At 40.2% G+C, this 25,833-nt stretch overlaps 1 protein-coding gene across 1 annotated transcript in view; it reads left to right on the top strand.

The window, feature by feature from the left end:
- The window catches only part of LOC126234902 (transcription factor Maf-like), a 104,024-nt gene extending 79,972 nt beyond the window's left edge, over positions 1-24,052 (top strand). The window contains exon 6 of the mRNA XM_049943645.1: positions 23,699-24,052. Within this exon, the coding sequence (XP_049799602.1) occupies positions 23,699-23,857 (159 nt within the window). The 3' untranslated portion in view covers positions 23,858-24,052. The remainder of the gene's footprint in view (positions 1-23,698) is intronic.
- Positions 24,053-25,833: the final 1,781 nt, after the last annotated feature.

Here is a 25,833-nt window from a genome sequence, read left to right as displayed (position 1 = left end):
GTGTTCACATTAGCAAATTCTTTTAATTTTATTTTATAAAACCAATGCTGCAACAGCTGGAAACCAGATATCAAATGAAATAAGCAACTATCTTAATCGGAACATAAAAATATCATTTAATAGTCATGTGACATTTCATAAGTTAGTAGAAATTCTCTCAACTCTCGTAGAAAGACGCTTGTCATAATCAGGTGTGCAGATGTAACTATCTTTCCAAGTAATGAGGGTGTCGTATTTGCGATACTTTCTACAAAGGAATGTGTTTCTCTATGCTTTTTGGCAGTGCATTTTCACCGGCAACATTCACGTTTTGACAAGCAGAAAATGTGTCTTGTCTCATTTCAGAAAACGGTGAGGACCCAAAACCTGAGTCTACAGTATTTGCAATATTGTGTTCTGTCATTTCGGATTCCTGAGGCGAGCTGTTGCCGACCGATCGATCGATAATGCTTCCCTGTTCACTAATTGTTTCACTGCCTGCACCATTATTTGCAGCCCGCTCCATTTCCCTATGCACAATTTCCAAATTACTACTTTGAACATTAGTTAATTCATTACTCTGCGGCGCTAACACACTGCTTTCGTCTTCACTGTCATTTCTCAGTTTACTTTGAAGCCTAGTATTACGTTTTTCACACGCCATTATTGTCACAATATTTCACACGACAACACAGAAAAGCACAATTTGAAGAGCAAAATAACAAAACACATTAACATAGCATTGAAAATAATATCTAGTAAATTGCAAGTGCAGCTGCGAAATATTTGGTGCAAATCTACATGCATGCCACAACTGTGTACGACAATGAAAAACTACAAAATGGTTCAAATGGCTCTGAGCACTATGGGACTCAACTGCTGAGGTCATTAGTCCCCTAGAACTTAGAACTAGTTAAACCTAACTAACCTAAGGACATCACAAACATCCATGCCCGAGGCAGGATTCGAACCTGCGACCGTAGCGGTCTTGCGGTTCCAGTCTGCAGCGCCTTTAACCGCACGGCCACTTCGGCCGGCGAAAAACTACAACTACAAAGGAAATTCTCTCTATAATTACGCGCTAGCAATAAACAAAAGCTACACTAATTACACAAACTACAAGAAAAAATCAGAAGATTGCAGTGAGGTATCCTGGCAGGGTCGCCACATGAAACGTCCCCTTTCAACAATTATACTTGACTGTGCATATACTGACACACAATATTTTTAGCACAACGCAATCTGACTTTCAAAAATCCCTACAAAAGAATGGCCCTGACTAACATTAACCTATACCTTTCACAAATCACTTACCTCACAAAAATCTTCGTTACTCGAACTACTGCAATACAGCGAGTGCCACTACTGCCAGCTAAATCAAAGATTCAAACTACGGAAGGCACTAACTACTGATAGGCATAGTTAGCAAATGAAAGATTTTAATAGAGAACAAACAATGTATTTACCTTAATAGTGTTGAAAACTCATAATATACATAGCAGTTCATGACATCCAGTCTTACAAATTTCAAAACTCCGCCATTTCTCTCCCCACATCCACCACTGCTGGCAGCTCACCTCCAACTGCACAACGCTACGCGCTGTTCATATCCAGCTGCCCAACACTACAATGGCAGACAACAATGCAAACTAGCCACAGACTGCACACAGCACAGCCAGTGATTTTCATACAGAGCGCTACATAGTGTTGCCATTAAGAAAACATAAACAGCCTACTTACATAGATCCCATGCTCCCCACAAAAAATTTTACAAATTGTTTTGGGCAGTGGCCAATAATGATTAGATAAAAATTTTTCATAATTACAATAACAAAGAAATCAAATGCACACACTTATTGATACAATGTTGGTCACAAACTAAAATTTTCTCACAGTCTATAAAGACAGTCCTGATCATTCATCACAGTAAAATTGCAGTGTTTTTCTCAAAGTCTGAGCAGTAAAAGAAAATGCACACGGAAGTAGTGGATTTCCATGCAGTCTTGAAGAAGTAGTGTTGTCCTTCCAACGGAAAGACAGTGCTGACTCTTAACATGCATACAGGTAATGGGCCACAACAGAGCAAACCCACAGCAGAGTCAGTCGAAGTTTTGAAGAATATTGGTAGGTAGGTCATCTCAGAGTAGACCCTCTGTAGTCCTGGTAGAGATTACGGTATTGGTGGGCCACCAGAGGTGCAGACCCACAGCAGTCCTTGTAGAAATAATGGTATTGGTGAGTCATCAAATGTGTAGACGCAATGTAGTCCTTGTAGAGATGGCTAGCAGCCATCCGTTGCGACTGTGCAGGTGCACAATCACCATAGAAGAGTCTTGTGGACAATATAGCAAGTCCATGAACCACCACTTGAGCACTCACAATTTTTTTTTTGAAATGTCCTTAGAACCAGCAATGCTGTTATCCAGTCCCTTGCTGAATTGTTAACACACGTGCAAACACTATCAGTCCCTACTTCTCACATATTGTCCATATACTATGACCAACAGAAACATGTGCAGTGAAATGTAACTTACAAGTTACTTAATTTGATGAACTGGTGTCAATTACAATTTTATAATATAAGATTACAATAACAAAGGTACAAAATACATCATTAAAACATAATAATACAGATAACATTTGCAGTAATACAGGCTTTACAAAACAATAGAAATAAACATATACATCAGTGTTACAGGAATTTTGACATAAGTAAATACATAACAGATCAGAATAACTTTCGAAACATCAACTTCACACATGAGAATTAAAACAAAACAGAAAAAATAATGTTTAAACAACTTTACAAAGTAAAAACATAGTATTAGAAAAATTCTACAACATAACAACTTCAGCTAAACACATAAAGACAGGAAAAACACAAATACACAAGGGAACACAAACACATAGTGGTATAACACAAGGAAAGGACAGGGTTTCTTTTACTGCAGTATTTTGCAAACAAAACTTTATTTACTTCTCGGAGATCTCCCGTCGTTCTTCATTATTTCCAAAAAGTCCTATGTATGCCTGCTTTCTGTACTTTTTTTCGTATGACTTCTCAATGCATTTCTTCCAATTCATCGCAACTCATTCTCTTATATAGTCTACCCCCTCTTAAGCTAACTTAAATCTACTGAGCTCAGATGCTAAACTAAGGGACGAGGCAATGCAGCAGCACAGAACAATTAACACAAACAGCGAGGTGGCGCAGTGGTTAGCTCACTGGACTCGCATTCGGGAGGATGACGGTTCAATCCCGTCTCCAGCCATCCTGATTTAGGTTTTCCGTGATTTCCCTAAATCGTTTCAGGCAAATGCCGGGATGGTTCCTTTGAAAGGGCACGGCCGATTTCCTTCCCAATCCTTCCCTAACCCGAGCTTGCGCTCCGTCTCTAATGACCTCATTGTCGACGGGACGTTAAACACTAACCACCACCACCACCACCAACACTACAATGGCAGACAACAATGCAAACTAGCCACAGACTGCACACAGCACAGCCAGTGATTTTCATACAGAGTGCTACGTAACGTTGCCAATAAGAAAACATAAACAGCCTACTTACAAAGTACTGTTATGTTTTATTAAGAGGAAGTAATTTCAGTATTTATCACATATTTTACCTGTTTCTAAACGCACTATTAGTGGTTTGATGTTTCTATGCCTTACTTCCTTTGTCATGTCACATATGTGCCGCTAGCGTGGAATCAGAGCAATCAACTCTGGTTAGATGTAATACATATTCAGAAAGAAACTGCTTTAGGACGTAACATAGAACTGATGTTGTTCTAGTAGTCATCACTCAAAAGACTGGTGTGGCCATTTGTCCTCGCTAGTCTATCTAGAATACGACTTTTTTTCTACATAGCTGGTAGCTATATTCTTCATCGATCTGAATCTTGAAAATGTCTTCAAATCTTGGTCTCCCTCTCTACTATCAGCCTGTCAGTTCTTTTAGTGAAGTTGTGCCATAGAGCTCTTTTTTCTCCAGTTTGATACAGTATCTCTTCGTCAGCTAATGGATCTACTCATATTTATGTTTTATGTATGTCTTGCACATAAGACTACACTCCAAATAAATATACTAGAAAAGGCGTCCTAACATTTAACGTACACTGCTAATAAAATAAGTGATGCACATAGAAGGGGAGCAGGAAAACAACCGAAATTTCAAGGGTTGACAAGGTATGTGATGGTACTGCAGTGGCTACAATATCTAGTCAAATTTGCAAAAAAAACTTGAAAGTATAAAACTCAATATCAGTATTAGTGCTAAAAAAGAAACCGTGAAATTACGCTTACGGGATAGAGGACAGATATCTAAAGACTGTGAGTTAAACTAAATATATAGGTGTTACAATCACGGTCAACTTATAGTGGAACAATCAAATAGACAATGTGGGAAACGCGAAGAATTGGATCCCTACCAGATAGGACTGCTCGAAGACATTGAAAAAGTTCAGAGAAGGGCAGCTCATTTTGTATTATCGCGAAATATGGGAGAGAGTGTTACGGGAATGATACGCGACTGAGATGGCGTCTTTAAAACAAGGGCGTTTTTCCTATATGCCTGGAACGCAGTATCTTCGTTAGGGAACAAACATTGTACTGCGAGATGCACCTGCTCAAAATTCTTGATTAGAATTCCAGCTCGTCCTGTAATTCCCTGCTTATGGGTCTCCCTTCGTGTTATTTTGGTGCTGACTGGGATTGTGAGTGCGACATTCAGTTCTGCAATGACTTTTGCAGCTGTTGTCCTTTTCAGTGATCGTCTGCCACGATCACTCAACAAACATTTTCGTCTGTGTTGTGACAAACATGATCACGTTTTTCCGCGTTCCCTGTATGCGGTATAGGTGCTTCTAGAAACACCAATCGCATTGGCGCTCTCAGTTGCGGAATCACGCACCATGCGATACCACGTTGCCCAAGTTCGGATTCACATAGCCCCTACATAATGAACTCACAACCACACAGAACACTATTCTGGCCACGATTGACACTTGGAACGTATTGAGGACACGGCACAGGCGCTGTTCGTTGTCAAATACACCGGCACAATCTGCAGGCTTGGTTAGCGTCTACATTCAAGATCAAGCATGCATATCTCGCCGTGTTTCTATATTTTTTGTCAACCCCTGTATTTCTTAACAGGCCTGATAATAACTCTAAGTACCCACAACACTAATGCACTCTGGTGGCTGGTGTGCTTGTCACAGAGAACTGCACTTATAATCACTTACATAGTGGCCGATGGTGTTAACGTGTTCTAAGTTACATTGACATCCGACAAACTCCTCTGAGCGCTTCACTGTTATTATCAGGTAGTGGGTGTCAGATGTTAACATGTTGTTGTTGTTGTTGTTGTTGTTGTGGTCTTCAGTCCTGAGACTGGTTTGATGCAGCTCTCCATGCTACTCTATCCTGTGCAACCCTCTTCATCTCCCAGTACCTACTGCAGACTACATCCTTCTGAATCTGCTTAGTGTATTCATCTCTTGGTCTCCCTCTACGATTTTTACCCTCCACGCTGCCCTCCAGTACTAAATTTGTGATCCCTTGATGCCTCAGAACATGTTCTACCAACCAATCCCTTCTTCTAGTCAAGTTGTGCCACAAACTTCTCTTCTCCCCAATCCTATTCAATACTTCCTCATTAGTTATGTGATCTACCCATCTAATCTTCAGCATTCTTCTGTAGCACCACATTTCGAAAGCTTCTATTCTCTTCTTGTCCAAACTATTTACCGTCCATGTTTCACTTCCATACATGGCTACACTCCATACAAATACTTTCAGAATCGACTTCCTGACACATAAATCAATACTGGATGTTAACAAATTTCTCTTATTCAGAAACGCTTTCCTTGCTATTGCCAGTTCACATTTTATATCCTCTCTACTTCGACCATCATCAGTTATTTTGCTCCCCAAATAGCAAAACTCCTTTACTACTTTAAGTGTCTCATTTCCTAATCTAATTCCCGCAGCATCACCCGACTTAATTCGACTACATTCCATTATTCTTGTTTTGCTTTTGTTGATGTTCATCTTATACACTCCTTTCAAGACACTGTGAATTCCGTTCAACTGCTCTTCCAAGTCCTTTGCTGTCTCTGACAGAATTACAATGTCATCGGCGAACCTCAAAGTTTTTATTTCTTCTCCATGGATTTTAATACTTAATCCAAACTTTTCTCTCATTTCCTTTACTGCTTGTTCAATATACAGACTGAATAGCAACGGGGAGAGACTACAGCCCTGTCACACTCCCTTCCCAACCATTGCTTCCCTTCCATGTCCCTCGACTCCTATAACTGCCATCTGCTTTCTGTACAAATTGTAAATAGCCTTTCGCTCCCTGTATGTTACCCCTGCCACCTTTAGAATTTGAAAGAGAGTATTACAGTTAACATTGTCAAAAGCTTTCTCTAAGTGTACAAATTCTAAAAACGTAGGTTTGCCTTTTCTTAATCTTTCTTCTGAGATAAGTCGTAGGGTCAGTATTGCCTCACGTGTTCCAACATTTCTACGGAATCCAAACTGATCTTCCCCGAGGTCAGCTTCTACCAGTTTTTCCATTCGTCTGTAAAGAATTCGCGTTAGTATTTTGCAGCTGTGACTTATTAAACTGATAGTTCGGTAATTCTCACAACTGTCAACACCTGCTTTCTTTGGGATTGGAATTATTATGTACTTCTTGAAGTCTGAGGGTATTTCGCCTGTCTCATACATCTTGCTCACCAGATGGTAGAGTTTCGTCAGGACTGGCTCTCCCAAGGCCGTCAGTAGTTCCAATGGAATGTTGTCTACTCCGGGAGCCTTGTTTCGAATCAGGTCTTTCAGCGCTCTGTCAAACCCTTCACGCAGTATCGTATCTCCCATTTCATCTTCATCTACATCCTCTTCCATTTCCATAATATTGTCCTCAAGTACATCGCCCTTGTATAGACCCTCTATATACTCCTTCCACCTTTCGGCTTTCCCTTCTTTGCTTAGAACTGGGTTTCCATCTGAGCTCTTGATGTTCATACAAGTGGGTCTCTTATCTCCAAAGGTCTCTTTAATTTTCCTGTAGGCAGTATCTATCTTACCCCTAGTGAGATAAGCTTCTACATCCTTACATTTGTCCTCTAGCCATCCCTGCTTAGCCATTTTGCACTTCCTGTCGATATCATTTTTGAGACGTTTGTATTCCTTTTTGCCTGCTTCATTTACTGCATTTTTATATTTTCTCTTTTCATCAATTAAATTCAATATTTCTTCTGTTACCCAAGGATTTCTACCAGCCCTCGTCTTTTTACCTACTTGATCCTCTGCTGCCTTCACTACTTCATCCCTCAAAGCTACCCATTCTTCTTCTACTGTATTTCTTTCCCCCATTGCTGTCAATTGTTCCCTTATGCTCTCCCTGAAACTCTGTACAACCTCTGGTTCTTTCAGTTTATCCAGGTCACATCTCCTTAAATTCCCACCTTTTTGCAGTTTCTTCAGTTTTAATCTACAGGTCATAACCAATAGATTGTGGTCAGAGTCCACATCTGCCCCTGGAAATGTCTTACAATTTAAAATCTGGTTCCTAAATCTCTGTCTTACCATTATACAATCTATCTGAAACCTTTTAGTATCTCTAAGGTTCTTACATGTATACAACCTTCTTTCAGGACTCAAGAACCAAGTGTTATCTATGATTAAGTTATGCTCTGCGCAAAATTCTACCAGGCGGCTTCCTCTTTCATTTCCTAGCCCCAATCCATATTCACCTACTACGCTTCCTTCTCTTCCTTTTCCTACTGTCGAATTCCAGTCACCCATGACTATTAAATTTTCATCTCCCTTCACTACCTGAATAATTTCTTTTATCTCATCATACATTTCATCAATTTCATCATCATGTGCAGAGCTAGTTGGCATATAAACTTGTACTACTGTAGTAGGCGTGGGCTTCGTGTCTATCTTGGCCACAGCAATGCGTTCACTAAACTGTTTGTAGTAGCTTACCCGCACTCCTATTTTTTTATTCATTATTAAACTTACTCCTGCATGACCCCTATTTGATTTTGTATTTATAACCCTGTATTCACCTGACCAAAAGTCGTGTTCCTCCTGCCATCGAACTTCACTAATTCCCACTATATCTAGCTTTAACCTATCCATTTCCCTTTTTAAATTTTCTAACCTACCTGCCCGATTAAGGGATCTGACATTCCATGCTCCGATCCGTAGAACGCCAGTTTTCTTTTTCCTGATAACGATGTCCTCTTGAGTAGTCCCCGCCCGGAGGTCCGAATGGGGGACTATTTTACCTCCGGAATATTTTACCCAAGAGGACGCCATCATCATTTAGTCATACAGTAAAGCTGCATGCCCTCGGGAAAACTTATGGCTGTAGTTTCCCCTTTCTTTCAGCCGTTCGCAGTACCAGAACAGCAAGGCCATTTTGGTTAGTGTTACAGGGCCAGATCAGTCAATCATTCAGACTGTTGCCCCTGCAACTACTTGAAAACCTGCTGCCCCTCTTCAGGAACCACACGTTTGTCTGGCCTCTCAACAGATACCCCTCCGTTGTGGTTGCACCTACGGTACGGCTATCTGTATCTTTGAGGCACGCAAGCCTCCCCACCAACGGCATGGTCCATGGTTCATAGGGGTTAACATATTCCTCTTTTTCAAAAACATTTTTCTTCGTATTACCAGTCTATATTTTATATTCTGTCATCATTGGATATTTTTCTGCCTCTCTATCAAAACTAATCTACTACTTTCGACGTCTAGCTCTCTAATCCCCATTAGTTCCGCTTGATTTAATCCCTTCCTTTCCAGTCTTTTTATTACACTCTTGTTAACGTTGATCCTATAACCTTCTTTTAAGCCATTGTTCAATTCCTTCAACTGATCTTCCAGGTGCTTTGCTGTCTCTGCCAGAAGATTATTTCATTTTTTTTCAAGTTTCTTCTTACTTTCATTTACAGTTCGCTCAATGTACAGATTGAATGTCGTGGGGAATTGCTTACAACAACGTATCATTCCATTCTCAGTTAATATCTCCCTCTTTTGTTCTTAGGTATGCTTGAACTTTACTAAAAACTTACGTTATACATATAAACTTAAAAAATTGCTTTTATGTTTCACTTCCTTAATTTAGTAATGAGGACTTCCCTGTTTCAACTTATGCATACTGCAATTAACAACTAATTAGAAACTGTGTTGCTCGATTTCGTCTGACGCTCTTAAATTTTGCTTTGTTGATTTGGAAAGGTGCAATTCTAGCAAAATGAAACAAACTGCATAGCTTTAAAAAAATTGGTGATGAAATCATTCCTAAAAAAGTATGTTATGTAATGCAGCGGTGTATACTCAGATTTACCTACAGATACTTTAATTTTGATAAGTAAGCAGTGCTATATTTACTCTTACCCTCCTTGCTGCCACATTCAAGACAGAGCGAGTATTATCCGCTAAATGTTCACCTGCCGAGTGGCGCATACTCATAAATGCAGCTAAAATACGCCAGAAAGAAATCTTCTAATTATCTTTCACCGTTATACAACGCTAAAATTAGAAATTTTGTAAGTACCCTGGACCACTATCACTGCTAGAGAGACTCCATATCTAAGGACCTTTTCTTTTCTTGGAAATGAGCTGGTAAACGTAATTTTCTTTTATCATTTAATAGCTTTCGTTACTTTTCATAAGGAAACCACACAAACAGAGAGAGAAAGATACAGTTTCTCTCTTTACACAGAACACCCGCTAATTATGCTAATATACTGTAATGAAAAAGTATATCACTAAGATTACAGCAATAGAAATAAGTTTTATCGAGTATTTTGTAAATATGCTCCTCTAGGCTATGATATATGGACTATGGATTAAATAACCACTCTCACAACTTACGATGAAGGTAGCGTGAACATTGCACTAACACTGCGTCGGGAACTTGGCCCCCATCTTCAGCTTTTGGCGGTATGAGGAATTACTAAGTAGAGAACATTTGTGAGGATGCACATCTGACATTTAATAACACACTGACTGACAAAAAACTTTAAGCACTGATAAGGTATTGCTGGATGTCAGTGTAACTTCGAGCACGCACACACCATCAGAAGGTATGTAAATAATCAGAGTTGCAGTTCCGTAACAGGTAGAACCGACACCAGAGTGCACTGGTGTTGCTGATGTTTAGTTTTGGTACCAGGCCTGGTTTGGGGTATATAAGAGTTGTGAACAATGTCACATGTTGAGTGATTATTGTGAAGGACACAGAGATGTAGCGTATTTGTATGAGACAGCGTTATCAGCACCTGACAGTAAAAGCGGCCTCATTGTGTGCCTCCATTTGGCTGGATAGTCAAATCGTCCAATATTCAGACGTGTGGGGCATTCGCATGTGACATAGGCCCAAAGGTGGACTGCATGGGAACGTGAGGGCAAGCATACTTTTCATCAAGGTTCCGGTCGACTATGTCTGACCAACGTAAGGTTCAAATGGTTCAACTGGCTCTGAGCAATATGGGACTTAACTTCTGAGGTCATCAGTCCCCTAGAACTTAGAACTACTTAAACCTAACTAACCTAAGGACATCACACACATCGATGCCCGAGGCAGGTTTCGAACATGCGACTGTAGCGGTCGCACGGTTCCAGACTGTAGCGCCTAGGACCGCTCGGCCACTCCGGCCGGCCCAACGAAAGGAAGGGTCGCTTGTTGTCCAGTAAGCACATTGTGACCCCTTCACATCTGCGCCTACCATCCGAGAACACGTGACGGCCTCCCTGAGACTTTCTGTGTCACTCCGAGCCACTGATAGGAGACAATCAGCAGCCGGACTAGGGAATTACCGTCTCGTGGATAGGCTGCCTGTAATACCACAATGCAAACGGCTCCATTTGGAGTGGAGCTCATGACCAGGGAGCATGGACTGGCGATGAATGTCCTTGCATTGTGTTCAACGATGAACCACGGTTTGGTTCTGCACTACCGCCATGACCATTGTCGGCGAGCACGGCACGACCCGGTGATGGGTCCCATTCCTCCAGTGTTTTGGGGAGACACAGACCGCGTTGCTCCTAGTGTCATGGTATGGGGAGCCATCGGGTATGACTTCAGGCCGTGGATGGCAGTAATTAAGGTAATTCTGACGGCACAACTGTACGTCCCTGTCCTGAGACCTGAAGTGTTATATGTAATGCAACAGTACCGTGGTGCCATTTTCAACAGGACAATGCTCGCCCTACATGGCACGTGTCCCTATGAGAGGACTGTATGATGTGGCCAACAAGATCCCAATATCACCGATACAGCGGCTTTAGGCACCATTTCCGACCGAACCGAATATGTGCATGTATTCAGGTCGTACAGAGTGCAAAGTCATACTGATAAATGGGCCTATACCACCACGTACTTTTTAAATTTCTCTCGATTTTGTTATCATTGGAATAACGTCACATAGCCTCTCAACCTATGAAGTTTCATTTTGTTTTACTGTCTCCGTCTTGTCGCTTGACTTTTTTGTCAGGCAGTGCAATATCCAAGACTACCACTCATTATTTTTCTTATCATGACGTACTATATCTGGCATTACTTGAAGAAAGTGGCTGGAGTTCATAGAGTGCTTGTAGAAATTACTATTAATATCCAATAATTGGTCTGCATCACCGTTATTAACAACAGCTACAGTCTCTATCCTGAGCATCGAAAATAGTGCCGGATCGTAGAAATAACTGAACTGAATCTCACATATTAGCTATTTATTCAGTTGTCTTACCTGTAAACTGTGCTACTGATATATTATTACCACTCTTGAAGTCCGCAGCTCGTGGTCGTGCGGTAGCGCTCTCGCTTCCCGCGCCCGGGTTCCCGGGTTCGATTCCCGGCGGGGTCAGGGATTTTCTCTGCCTCGTGATGACTGGGTGTTGTGTTCTGTCCTTAGGTTAGTTAGGTTTATGTAGTTCTACGTTCTAGGGGACCGATGACCATAGATGTTAAGTCCCATAGTGCTGAGAGCCATTTTTTGAACCACTCTTGATAACAATCATCAGAGGCATCCACTCGATACCCACTTTCGGATAAAAGCCCCTTCTAGACTTTTCAGTGCATTAAGGTATCCAGCGTAGGTCTGTATGTTGTCCCGTACGTTTCCAAATGTCATCTACCCATCTTACATTAGGGCGTTGCCTGGATGTTTTCTTATCTCTTCGATTCCATCAGAGAAGTTCATTGGATCGTTCATCATCCGTATTTTCGTTACATCATTGCTAAATCTTCTACACCATTCCGTTGCCTATTTCACTTGCCCGTCTTCTCTTCCCTACTAGTAAATCCCAACATGCATCTATCCATTGATGGGCGAGCAACTCAAAGGTTTTGAATAAACACCTTTGTCTCACTCCCCATTAATCAAAACTCGTAATACCCACTGGTTATAAAATTTTCTTTTTAGAAACACAGTTTGGTTTAAGGAAAGCTCTCCAAGTTCCTTTCACCGTCCTATTCGTTCCTTTTGCCGCTCGTCGTATTCAGGTGCACTAAATAATAATAACAATAAAAAGTCATCATACTTCCATTATTCCTAACATACTTCCATCATTACGTCTTTAGGTCAGTTTTTAAAGCATATTTGAACCACAGAGTGGTTTTAATTAAACTTTCGCTATTTGAGCCAGTGTAGACGGAATGTTCAGACTGTGCGCTGCAGGCTTTGCGTTGTTACTGTTGTTAGCGTCGTTACTCACCGTTAGGTGCCGGAACTGGTACGGCGACGTAAAAGTGTTGAAACACAAACATCAGTTTGAGTTACATTTGCAGTCAACATTGGTGTGGACAAGATGAGCAGGGATTTACTCGTAAAGCTGTTTTATCAAAACAACAGCAGCGGTGCTGCTGCTCTTAGCGAATATCGACGCATAAACCCTTTCAGATCTGATTTTTTTTTCTGGAGAAAGGAAAATTTTTCTTTATTATCTAATGCCCTTAGCTGATCTTTTAATGAATTTAGATGCAAGATTTGTACAAATATATGTACCCGTTTCCAATATACGCTTTGTACACATGGCTTCTTTTATGGACTAAAATGATTCATTGTTGTAATAAATACATTCATAATTCAATAATTACCACGTAAAAAATGATATTCAATTATACATTGGAATATAACTAACCAACAACTTCCGTGAATTCTGATGGTCACAAGTTGCTGCTCACTGCTACGTTCATTTGTTGCTATTTTCACAGTGATGCTCAACAGGTGGCAGCACTTGTGCATGATGAAAATGAACATTCACAGATGTGTACGTAAGCTTTCTATTGAGGAAAAAGATTTCTGTTACAGCTAATAGACTCTAAACGTAAATGTACACATTAGCAACCAGTGTGTCTGGAATGCTCAGAGGAATACAGAGACATCTTCTTTTCGCACTGAGGTTGAAGAACACGATTCCAAAGTTTGAATAAGTTGGTGATTTTGGAATTGCTCCTAGGAGAGGACGGCGGATAATTGCGCCACAAATTGTTGAAGAAGTTACTGTTGCCATGACTGGGAATGCTGGACGCAATGTGCGATCTTCATGCACTGCACGAGCTGCATCAATACAGCTGAAAATTCCATGATACACCGTTGGAAAAGTGCTGCAAACTGTTGTGAAATGGTATTCGTACAAACTTCCAGGCTGTTGTGAATGCAGATGGTCTTTACATTGAGCAAAGTTTGTAGCCTCGAACTCAAACATGGTACGCAGTTAACAAATTTTACGTACTCATCTGGAAATTAAAATGCCTTTCTTTCAACGGTTTATTCGTTATTTCGCTTCCGTATGTCTTGTAAATGTTTCCAAGAAATTTCATTGTCCTAGAGTCACTCGTTTTTCATGGAGGCCCTCACAGCTATCGCAAGTATAATTGTGACCACATTGTACATACAAAAAGTACAGTATCGTTACCAAGAGAACAGTAGTGCAAGTGTGTCACATTAACACGTTCGCCTTCTTTATCCCAGTTTGGGGATCTGAAAATTTCCTTTGATGCTGGTGAGAATAATGTCGATTAGGAGTCTTTTTCGCTGACTTCTTGGTTAAGACAAATGGAAATAGTAGGACTGATTTTAACACACACACACACACACACACACACACACACTCACACACACACACACACACACACACACATATATATATATATATATATATATATATATATATATATATATATATGTAATTTCTACAGCATACTAACGTAGTATTCTACAGTATATTAACGTAGTATATCGAAAGACTGCCTTGTTTCATATCATCTGTTAGCGACGACTTTTTGCTGACGATTTGCAGATGATCTATAGTGCTGCATTAATTAAGAAATTCCAGTTTCTTGATGATACTTTGAGTGAACGTGTATTTCGAATAGAAGGCTGATGGACTTCTAGATTATATTACTATAGTAGGTCCCGAGTTCGAGTCTCGGTCCGGCACGCAGCTTTAATCCGCCAGGAAGTTTCATATCAGCGCACACTCCGCTGCAGAGTGAAAATTTCATTCTGGTATATTACTAATTGTTTGTTGTGCGCCATCCGTCTCAAATATAAGCATCTATCAAAGCGCTTCAAACTCATGTGTCAATACAGTAGAATGAGATAGAAGCATTGTATCTGTTACATAATTTTGACAGAATGTTGTGTTTTATTGCTTACGATTTGAAACTGGACTCAAATTTCGGAAAAACAAAACTATACTCCGCAAACTACCGTGTCATGTGTAGCGAAGGTACTTTGTGTACCACTGTCACTTTCTCCTTTTCTTTTTCAAGTTCCGGACACTGTGCGTGAAGAACGATTGCCGATAAGCCTACTTTTGCCCAGCGTAATGCAACAACTCGACGTGGCATTGACTCAATAAGACGTTGGAAATCCCCTGCAGAAATATTGAGCCATGCTGCCTCTGTATCTGTCCGTACTTTCGATAGTGTTGCCGGTGCAGGAGTTTTTGTAGGAACTAACCTCTCGATAATGTTCGATGGGATTTATGCCGGGCAATCTGGGTGGCCAAATCAGTCTCTTGAATAGTCCAGAATGTTCTCCAATCCAATCGCGAACACTGTGACCCGGTGATATGGCGCACTGTCATCCGTAAAAATTACATTGTTGTTCGCGAACAAGAAGTCCATGAATGGCTGCATGTTGTTTCAAAATAGCCGAACATAACCATTTACAGTCAATGATCGGTTCTATTGGAACAGAGGACCAAGTTCATCCCATGTAAACACAGCCCACACAATTATTGAGCCACCACCAACTTTTACAGTGCCGTGTTGATACCCTAGGTCATGGGCTTTGGGTGGAGAGGGGAGGGAGGGGCTCTGAGTCGTACTCGAATCCTACCATCAACTTTTACCAACCGAAAACGGGACTTATCTGACCAGGCCACGGTTTTCCAGTCGTCTATGTTCCAAATGATGTGGTCAAGAGCATCATAGAGGCGCTAAAGGTGATATAATGCTGTTAGCAAAGGCACTCGCACCGGTCTCCAGCTGCCACAGCCCATTAACGACATATTTCGCCGCATTTTCCTAACAGATACGTTCGTCTTACGTTCCACATTGATTTCTGCGGTTACCTCACGCAGTGTTGTTTGCCTGTTAACACTGAGAACTCTGCACAAACGCCGCTGCTGTCGGTCGTTAAGTGAAGGCCGTCGGCCACTGCGTTGTCCGTGGTGGGAGGTAATGCCTGAAATGTGGTATTCTCGGCACACTCTTGAAACTATGGATCTCCGAGTACTGAATTCCCTAATGATTTCCGAATTGAGATGTCCCGTGCGTCTAGCATGCCGCGTTCAAAGTCTGTTACTTCCCGTCGTGCGGATATAATCACGTCGGGAAGCTTATCACGTGAATCACCTGATTAAAAATGACAGCTCTGCAAACCCACTACTCTTTTACACCTAGTGAACGCGTTATACCGCTGTCTGTATAACTGCATATCGTTATTCAGTGCCATTTGTCATCTCAGTGTATATTGGTTGAACCTTCTTGGAATTTTAAATGTAAACCGCAGCGTGTTGCACAACGTCTCTCTTCTGACGTCTGCTACTGGTGTTGGTTGAGCATCTTCGTGACGCTTTCGCGCAAACGAACCTGAAACGAAACGCACTGATCTCGTTTAGACCTTCTGTGTTTCCTCCATCAGTCCTATCTGGTCAGCGTCCCAGACCGACGAATGATAAGGATAGGACGGGAGAGAGTTTTGTAAGCTATACGCTTCGTGGGTGGCGTACACCCTCAGTCGAGTCTTAAAATTAATCTGTCCGACATCTTCCTTTTCCACGATTCTTTTCATGTGGTCGTTACACTCAAAATCTCTCCTTACACATATTTTCAGATATTCAATGCAAGTCACTGCTTGCAGTGATTGTTTGGCAACCCTGTAATCATAAAATATCTTGTCTTACCGTGCATTTATGCGCAATACACTACATCTGCTTATTTTGAGGGTCAATTGCTAAACTCTACACCAACCACCAATCCTCAGCTGCTGTCCCAGTGCTTCTTTACAATTATCTAATGCTGTGACATTTCTATATACGTACAAAATGCAATGTCCTGACTCACTCACTCATTCAATCATCTTAACCCACCCTAACCACTAAGGATAGGAACTTGAAATTTACAAAGGGTGTTGATCTTATAGTGAAAACGTCGTTTAAGAAGAGTTTTCCGATATCCCATCCCTAAGATGGTACGATAGGAGATAAAGGGTTTTTTGAAGATATGTCGCTATTAAGGCAATTTTGGAGCTAGAACCACGAAAACTAGCATCTGATTTCTCGGTCAGAAATAAAGAAATACTTGTTTCGGCGTTTTTGAAAATTTAACCCCCATGAGCTGCAATGGTGGGTAAAAGACTTTTTTAAATAAACTGTTATTAAGGAACTCCTATAGCTTTTTTAGAGCTACGTCTATGAAATTTGTTATTTGACTTCTCGGCTACTAATTAAATAACACGTTATATATAAATTGAAGTTAGGGAGCGGAGAAAGGAATGGAAAGGGAAGGGACTAGTGCTGTCAGCTGCATCGGGACTTTGCGCTGAATCTGCGGCGACGAGTGAAAATGTGTTGAGGGCCCCCTGCCAAACTCTACGACAAGCGCAAATCCTCAACAGGTGCCCCGGTACTTCATAAAAATAATACGTGATTCAGTATTTTTGGAAATTCAATCCCTAAGGGGGTGAAACCGGGATGAAACGTTTTATGGAAATATTTCATAATGAAAGCATTTTTAAAGCTAAATCTACTAAAATGTGAATTTTGATTCTCGGTTGGAAATAAAAAAAAACACGTGTTTTAGTGTTTTGGAAATTCAACCCCTAAGGGGGTGAAATAGGGCCTGACTGATTCACTGACTCATCACCGCCGAGCTCAAACTGTTAATGATAGAAACTTGGTATCTGGGAAGGGTGTCACCTTATATTGAAAGTATCGTATACTAAGGAAGTCTTCGAAATTTCGTACCTAAGGGGAGTGAAGTAGCGAATGAAAGGTTTGTTCAAAATATGTTGCTATTAAGGCAGTTGTCAAGCTAGAACTATGAAACTTGGTATTAGTTTCTCGTCCAGAAAAAGAGAAAAAAGCATGGTTTAGTAAATTTGGAAATTCGACTTCTAAAGGGTGGAATAGTACGTGAAAGTTTATTTTGTAAGTAAATACTATTAAAGTACGACTACAGCAATTTTAAACCTGCATCTATCAAAATTGGCATTTGACTTTTCAGTTAGAAGTAAAAAAATAGATGTTTCAGTGTTTTTGGGAATTCAGACCCTAAGGGACTGGAATAGGGGATGAAAATTTTTATGGAAACATTTAATTACGGAAGTATTTTTGACACTAAAGCTCTGAAAATTCAAATCTGGATTCTCGGTTGGAAATAAAAGGAAGTATATGTTCAGTGTTTTTTGAAAATTGAACCCTAAGGGGGTGAAATATGGAATGAAAATTTTTATTAAAATGTTTCGATATTTTTAAACACATTTAAAGCAAAATCTAGAAAAACTGGTACTTGTCTTCTAAAAAAATATATGCTAAGGGATGAAAGTTTTTATGGAAATATCACCAAAAGAACCGAAAAGACAGATTTAACAAAGAATTCCAACTGCCAGAAGCGCTTTTTTGTCAGAAGTATAGTGAGAAAAGACAATGTTTCTGCGGTCATAGTTAGCGTGAAAAGTTTAAAAGACGTTGCAGTTTCTGAATAGCGTAAAAAATCTAATAAAAGAATGTGTGCAGACCTTAAAGTCTACGCGAGCGAAGTAGCTTGCGCTAAGCTGGTTTTTATATGAAACAGCATCATCTACGAACAGACTCAAGGAGCTTCCGTCGATATCTGGAGACGGGGGGGGGGGGGGGGGGGGGGGGGCGCATTTATAATTATTCAGTAGCGGCCCGAAAGCTAGCTTCATGTTTTCCCCAAAATTTGGTCACAAAAAATTAGGGAGCGTCTTATTTGTACAATCCTACTGGATCTCACATAGTAGACACTTTGACTGTAGCGTTTGCTTGTTAGTTCTAAATGGAGCGACAATATTAGTTAAAAAATCAAGCAGTGTACATGAGATGACAAAGTAACCGTCTTTGACTGGTGACAAATCGGTGTTGGCTGTTTACCGTGCTCACTGTTTCGTTATTCCACACGACAGGACAGGCAAACATTTTAACCGAACGTAAATTTTAATTTTCACCGATGAGTGGTACCGTCGCAAGAAAATCATCTACAGACTTTGGAATTCAGTGCAGTTATGATGCAAATTTCGATCCTACTGTTTTTACAGAATGAGTTTTTCACTTTGCGACGGAGGGTGCACTGAAATGAAACTTCCTGGCAGTTTAAGGTACGAGGCGAGGAACTGGCGGAAGCAAATCTGTATGGACGGGTCATGAGTTGTGTTTGCAGTAACTCATTGTACAAAGAGTACATTCAATAAAGAGACTGTGAAAATGTATGTTGTGGACGAATGTAATGTACGTCGTTGAATGTTATTGGAGATGAAGATTCAAACTGTCATTTCCTCAAGGAAAGTTGGCCAATTCAGAAGGTGGAAAATATCTTGTACAAGTTACAAAGGAACTAAGGTGACTTAAGACACAGAATGTAGTTAAAGGCTATGGAAATTACAAATACCCTGAACCTACTATAGAAGCTGTTTCTTGCACGTGGTATCCCTGGTTTAGATATTCAGGTACTGTACCGAAGATCAGTACTCCAGAAGCAATTGAGTCTTCAGTATGATTAATAAAAAACCTCGCTCTTGGGAGCCAAACCTGACTAGCACCTCATTAAATATTGAATATATTACACCAAATGAACAATAATTACTAAGGTGTAGCATGAGCAAACTTGTGATTTAATATGAATTCGAGAAACCCATAGTGACTTCATCTTTCACCGCCCCAAAATCAAAGGGATGGGCCTAGTGACTGAACATCCTCACCGACAATATTGTAGTGCAATCTTTGTCAAGCCTCACATTGAGATTCTTTCACTGGAATATCACTGAAGGTCGACAATGAAATTCCTACACTACAGCTGAGTAATTATTACGCAACATCTCTTTATGGGCCTCCGCCACTGAATTTAGATTTGTGGAACCTAGCAACTTCTGGCATCAACATACCAAGTTTGTGGCTGGCGACTTTGATAGCCAAAATATTATGTGACTATTCTAATACCGACAAAAGTAGAAAACTTTCATATGCCCTCTGCCTAGTACATAATACCCAACTTCCAGCATCTTTCAACAGTGTAAGATTGAGTCGTGGTTCTAATCCAAATCTCATCTTCGCGAGCAAACAAATATCTCCGTTATCAAATAAATAAGTGGGACACGCAAAGCCCCGCACGTAACACCGTCCTTTTATATGCCATATATACTCTACAATCCGACCTCACACAGTTCCTTTTCGAAGAAGATACAATTTCAAGAAAGTCGGCTGGGAGAAGTTCTGCTCTGTTGCGGACGAGAGCACTCTTAGTGTAAATCCAGTTCCGGAAACGTATGATGACTTCGTAAACGTTGTGAAGCATTGCTCCTATATCTCAGTCCCACGAGGTTTCAGACAACAATACATAAAGGGTCTGACCTCAGAAGCAGAGGAGCGTTTGGGAAACTATCTTGGTCTCCTCGATAATCATCTTTGTACTGAAGAGACCTTGCACGCCGGAGAAGATCTGTTGACAACGATATTAAAAAACAAGGAACATGTCTGGTATAAATTGATGGAGATATATTGAGCAAAGGTAGTCACAAAGCCTGGAGGCTTCTATAGCGTCTGAGCTGCGACCCAACACCTACAAGAAACATGCAAATGTAATAGTTAACCAGATTGACTGACAGCTTGCAAATAATGGTAAACAGGACAATCCTATACGAAATTCATATTACAAAACTCTACGGAGAGAGGAACTGGAGCCTAGTGAACTTTTACATACAGCCTTTTCTCATGGAAGAACTAAATGCAGCCATCAACAGTTGTAAGGTCGGCAAAGCAGCAATGACAGATGACGTCAAGATGGAGCAGATGAAACAATACGGCGATCAAGCGAGAGAATGGATTCTGGAAAACTTGAAGAAAATCTCGTGTAATATCTATCTTAAAACCTGGAAAATTGTCAGCTGAGGTTGAGGTCAGAAAGGTTGAGGCCAGTATCCTTGTTGTGCCATCTGTTCAAAAGTTTTGAGCGAATGTTGCTGAATCGTTTCTTTCATGTCATAGAACCAGTTATAATTCAAGGGCAAGCAGGTATCAGAACAGGGAAAAAAGCTGCACATCTCAGGTCCTCAATCTCATGCAATTCATTGAGAATGGTTTTGATACCCGCAAAATTACAGGAGTAGCTTTTATCGACCTGACGGCTGCTTCTGACACTGTCAGTCACCATGCACTGCCGCAGATAATCTACGAAATAACAAAAGATTATTGTTTCACCAGACGTTCTCAAAGTTGGCTACAAAACTATGTGGACTTCCAGTTTTGGCGTAGTCGATAGAGATGCCACAGAAATGGCTTACAGTAATGAAGTGTTCTTTCATCATTGTAATTCAACATCTATTATATGGGTAGATTACATAACTAATGAGGAGGTGTTGAATAGAATTGGGGAGAAGAGGAGTTTGTGGCACAACTTGACTAGAAGAAGGGATCGGTTGGTAGGATATGTTCAAATGGCTCTGAGCACTATGAGACTTAACAGCTATGGTCATCAGTCCCCTTAGGATATGTTCTGAGGCATCAAGGGATCATCATTTTAGCGTTGGAGGGCAGCGTGGAGGGTGAAAATCGTAGAGGGAGATCAAGAGATGAATACACTAAGCAGATTCAGAGCGATGTCGGTTGCAGTAGGTACTGGGAGATGAAGAAGCTTGCACAGGATAGAGTAGCATGGAGAGCTGCATGAAACCAGTCTCAGGACTGAAGACTTCAACAACAACAACAACCAATGATCAACCACTTCCGGCGAACACAAGCAGTTTCCTTTATGCCGATGATCTCGTATTAGCGAGTCAAAGGTAATCTTTTGGACACGTCTAAATCCACTTGTCAGACACAGTGAGAGTTGAGTGTCAATTAATCTAAAAATCAACTTCGCTCAAAGCCAGCTGATATGCAACTATGTGCTTTTCATCGTAAGCTCAATCCGACAAGTCGAAAACTTAACATCACATGGCAAGGGATACAATTAGTAAATAAGGCCCATCAAAATTAGCTGAGAGTCACTCTGGATCTTACTCCGACGTACAAGCAGCACTTAGAGTATATGAGAATGAAAGTGGAAGCCAGAAATAAGATCCTCCGCAATATCACATGTAATAAATGGGGCTCTCGACCACAGACTCTGAGAACGACGGCATTAGGAGCATGCCACAGTGCTGCAGATCGTGCGTGCCTAGTTTTATAGAAAATTGCCTGCTCACAAAATGGCACTCATTGAAAGCTTGTTACAGGATGTTTAAACCCTACGCCAGTGGTAAGAAACTATACCAGGTCACAGGCATAGCGGCATCAGATAATCGTCTTGAAGTTGCTACCAGTACAGAGAGAACACACCAGGCTTACCAGGAAACCCATCCATTACATGGACACACTCCAGCAGCTCCGAGGATGAGGTAAAAAAGAAGTTTCATCAAGAGCACTTCAGTGTGGCAGGCAACAGCTGCTGCAGGAAGGAAACAACTGTGGATCTCTCGACTTAAGAATAGCTCTACCTGACCCACCTCTTTGGGAACCCTTCCACCTTAACAGAAAACAGAATTGGATCGTGTGGAGGGCGCTCAGCCATCTTCGATCTGGAGTTCGAAGACCCAGGAGTAATCTCTAGAAATGGCACTTCCCTGTGGATATCACCAAGTGTGACTGCGGAGAAGAAGGCACCATTGGACACCTACTGGTCTGTCAGCTAAGCAGTGCATCTTGCACAGAAAACATTTGCTCGTGACTCTGAGCGCATTTGATGTTGAGGAAGATTTTGGGCAACGGTAGTGTAGCTTAACAATTTTCTCTCTCTTTTGTTTTTATTTTTAATGCTAATTACTATTTGTTGTATTTGCTTCTGACTCGAATAAATAATTATACGACAGAATACCGTGTGAGCACCAGCTGCTGCAGCTGCCAGATGAATAGGCTTCTATCCGATGAAGAACTTCAGTAGCAGAAACACTGGCGGATTTTACAGAAAAATTCTTCACCTTCCAGAGGCACGTAATCCAAATGCGGCAACAGCATACTCGTCCTCTACACCAGCTCGACGACGCTGACGAAACGCCCATTTATAAAGACTGTCTCCGAAAGTACTATTCTTATTGACATTTAGAAGAATAACACACACCTATTCCAAGTGTCAAGGTTAAAAAGCCACCAGTCAGCTTAATGTGTCAGTGGATTCTCTCTTCATAGTTGACAGTATTACAGATTCTGTTATCAAAAGTTTGAAGAAGCGATGTATATCCAATGACCTGGATGATTGGAGAATATGAAAATACTGACAGTTTGATACCAATAGCGTTCATGAAGTGAAGTTTACATAGATATCAGTGAATACAGTTAATAGAAGGGTGCAATTTCTCTGCATTACAGCATACAAAATTAACCATATTGAAAAGAGTTTTTGTAAATAGGCAATGCGACAAACACATTAACAAATTCTTCCTTCAGTTCTTGGTGGGAAAACTTCATAATTACAAATAAAAAGTACAGTTTTGGCATGAACTTAATTTGATAATCGACTTTCAGCTTACAAGGCCATCATCAGACTTCAGCTGACGATCATCGTAAAAAAAATGACTTTTACTCATGGTTGTACCTCATTTTCGATGAGTAACATATTTTGCAATGTTGTTCGGGGATACTGAATCAACGCTTACTACAATAATCAGTTAAAGTCTGATGATTGCACTGTAACGTAAGTTAATACTATATAATATACACAATTTTGTGGTTTTCATTTATAATTAATTTGACATGCATTTTTCTCCTAGAAGTTTCTCTCTTTTTTCCCTCTTAAATTAAGGGTGCTGCTTACTCTCGGGTCATTGTGGACAGTAATGGTGCTGTAACACTCCTTTGGTGTAGGCGAGAAGTGACTTATACGGCTGGAGATTTCTCTTCGTTAAGACTTACGTGCTGTTGCTATAGCTGTTGTGATTTCTCTGGTATTAATCGTAGGCTGTTGTGTTGCAGTTGATGCGCATGCCGATGCCGTCCGTGTCGGATCTGGTGTCCATGATGCAGGCCGGCGCTAGCCTGTTCCAGGGGGCGCCCAACCTCTTCCAGGGCGCTCCCAACCTCTTCCAGGGGCTGCCGTCGCTGCCTGCGTTGCCTGGAGGAAGTTCCTCCTAGCGTAGCTGAGAACTTCATCCCTTGTTCGCCCGTTTGTTATACGAACAAAGACAACAACGGATCTCAACTGCAAGTGACACAATGGCAATTGCTAATTCTAAATACTGATAAAATGGTTTCCGAAACTGCTGTGATGAACAGTGGTAGTCTCTATAACATAATTATAACTGTAGCTTAAGCGTTGCAGTACAGTATTGCCTCATCGCTGAAAATCTATACAGTACAATGGATTATTCCTCCTTCTGTATATATCACTTGTCTCTGAATAAATCATTTAAATGATTTCCTTTTATGCTCATATTTTTCGTTACTGATTTTCACCTTGTTTCTTTTTTTTAATTTTCCATTGAACTAAAACAGTTTTACATGTTTATTATTCTTACTTTTGGTTTCTTGAGAACTTTAACGATATTTCCAAAAATAAATTTATATTTCCGTTTGTAATTCGTCTGGGCTTTAATGAACAGGAAATATGTTAATTTCAGCATGTCAGAGCCAAATTTACATAGTACAATGTAGAACATGTTTGCTCCGGTATCTATATTACAGAGCAGAAATACCACTAATAATTATAGGTTTCAGTTGACTATTATTCAGGATACTATGAATCGTAATTATAACAAAGAGCATTGTGCAGTTGGGTGGTACGAGTGGAATGTAACAGGGATATGGTGCGGATTCACTCGTCAAGCAGCACTGAAGAGATGTAATACGCATCACATAGTTGAGATTGAATCGTTTCTTGTGGTGTTACGTATCCAAGCTATTTCACTATGTTTGATTTATAGTGTGTAATCAACGAAATACTTTCTGAGATTTTGCTAATGACCGAGACTGAAAGAAATACATAATGACAAATTTTACGAAGAACATTCCTAACTAAATAAAAGCTAATGGAGGAATATGAATCAATCATGACTCTTCATCTTTCGCAGGTAACGTTCTTATACCATTCAGTCATGCTTAATAGCATGCTACTTTACAAATCTTCCCACTTCTTGCTGGAATAATACATGCTGAAGAAAGAATGTAATGAGTTAATTGCGACACTACTTCAGCATTTGATTTTTTAAAGAAAAAATAATACGATTATGATATATTGTCATCTTCATTTGCCGTTAGCAAGTGTCAATTAGCCGCAAAAATGTATACTTTCACTTGGAAAATAGGTTTGCCTTTAGTTACATAAAGGAAAATGCAACATGAAAATTAATTAATTTTGTGTATTAATTTCGATTTAATTTCGTTTGTTTTAACATCTTGCTTTTTCGTCCACATTATTGCGTTCACAATACCTGTTTCTCATTTTCGTTGAATTTAGTTCTGCTTATAAACTTGTCTTCCATTTAAATTTTTATCTCTATTATTTTTTCATACTGCAATAGATACTTAGGTTAGACTTTAAATGTTTCTATTACGATTACTGTGCAAAAGAAATTTCCACATCTAGTAACAAAAATACATTTTTTACACCATTGCACAAATATAGATTATTTCGTCTCTTTTTTATAACCGATAAATGGGAATTTTCAGAAGACTGAATATTATAATAGATAAATATCATTAAATTCATATTCATAAAAATTAGGTTTGGGAAAAGAATGATAGAAAGAAAAATGAAAGAAATGTAAAAGTTCATACGGTGATTAAAATGATGCGACAAAGGAACAGCAATAAAAATTGTATTTAAATCAATTAACTGAGTAGAAATGATGATCAAAGTCATTTCGGTAAAGATTACAAAAAATAACTTACTGCACATGATAAGATTCGTACCCACAACCTTTTGCATGTGAACCTGTTATCCTATCCATTACACGACACAACCAGACTATACTATGTAAATTGTTTAACGCACAAAATTCCGAACAGTTTTCGTCAATTACTCAAAAACAAAGACCCACCAGGATGAATCTGGGATCTAATCTACATCACCGTATAGACAGTTTCAAAAAATCGATCGCACTGCTGGGGAC

Source organism: Schistocerca nitens, chromosome 1 (assembly GCF_023898315.1).
Source record: "Schistocerca nitens isolate TAMUIC-IGC-003100 chromosome 1, iqSchNite1.1, whole genome shotgun sequence".
Taxonomy (NCBI): Eukaryota; Metazoa; Arthropoda; class Insecta; order Orthoptera; family Acrididae; genus Schistocerca; species Schistocerca nitens.
This window is presented reverse-complemented; position numbering and strand designations above follow the sequence as displayed.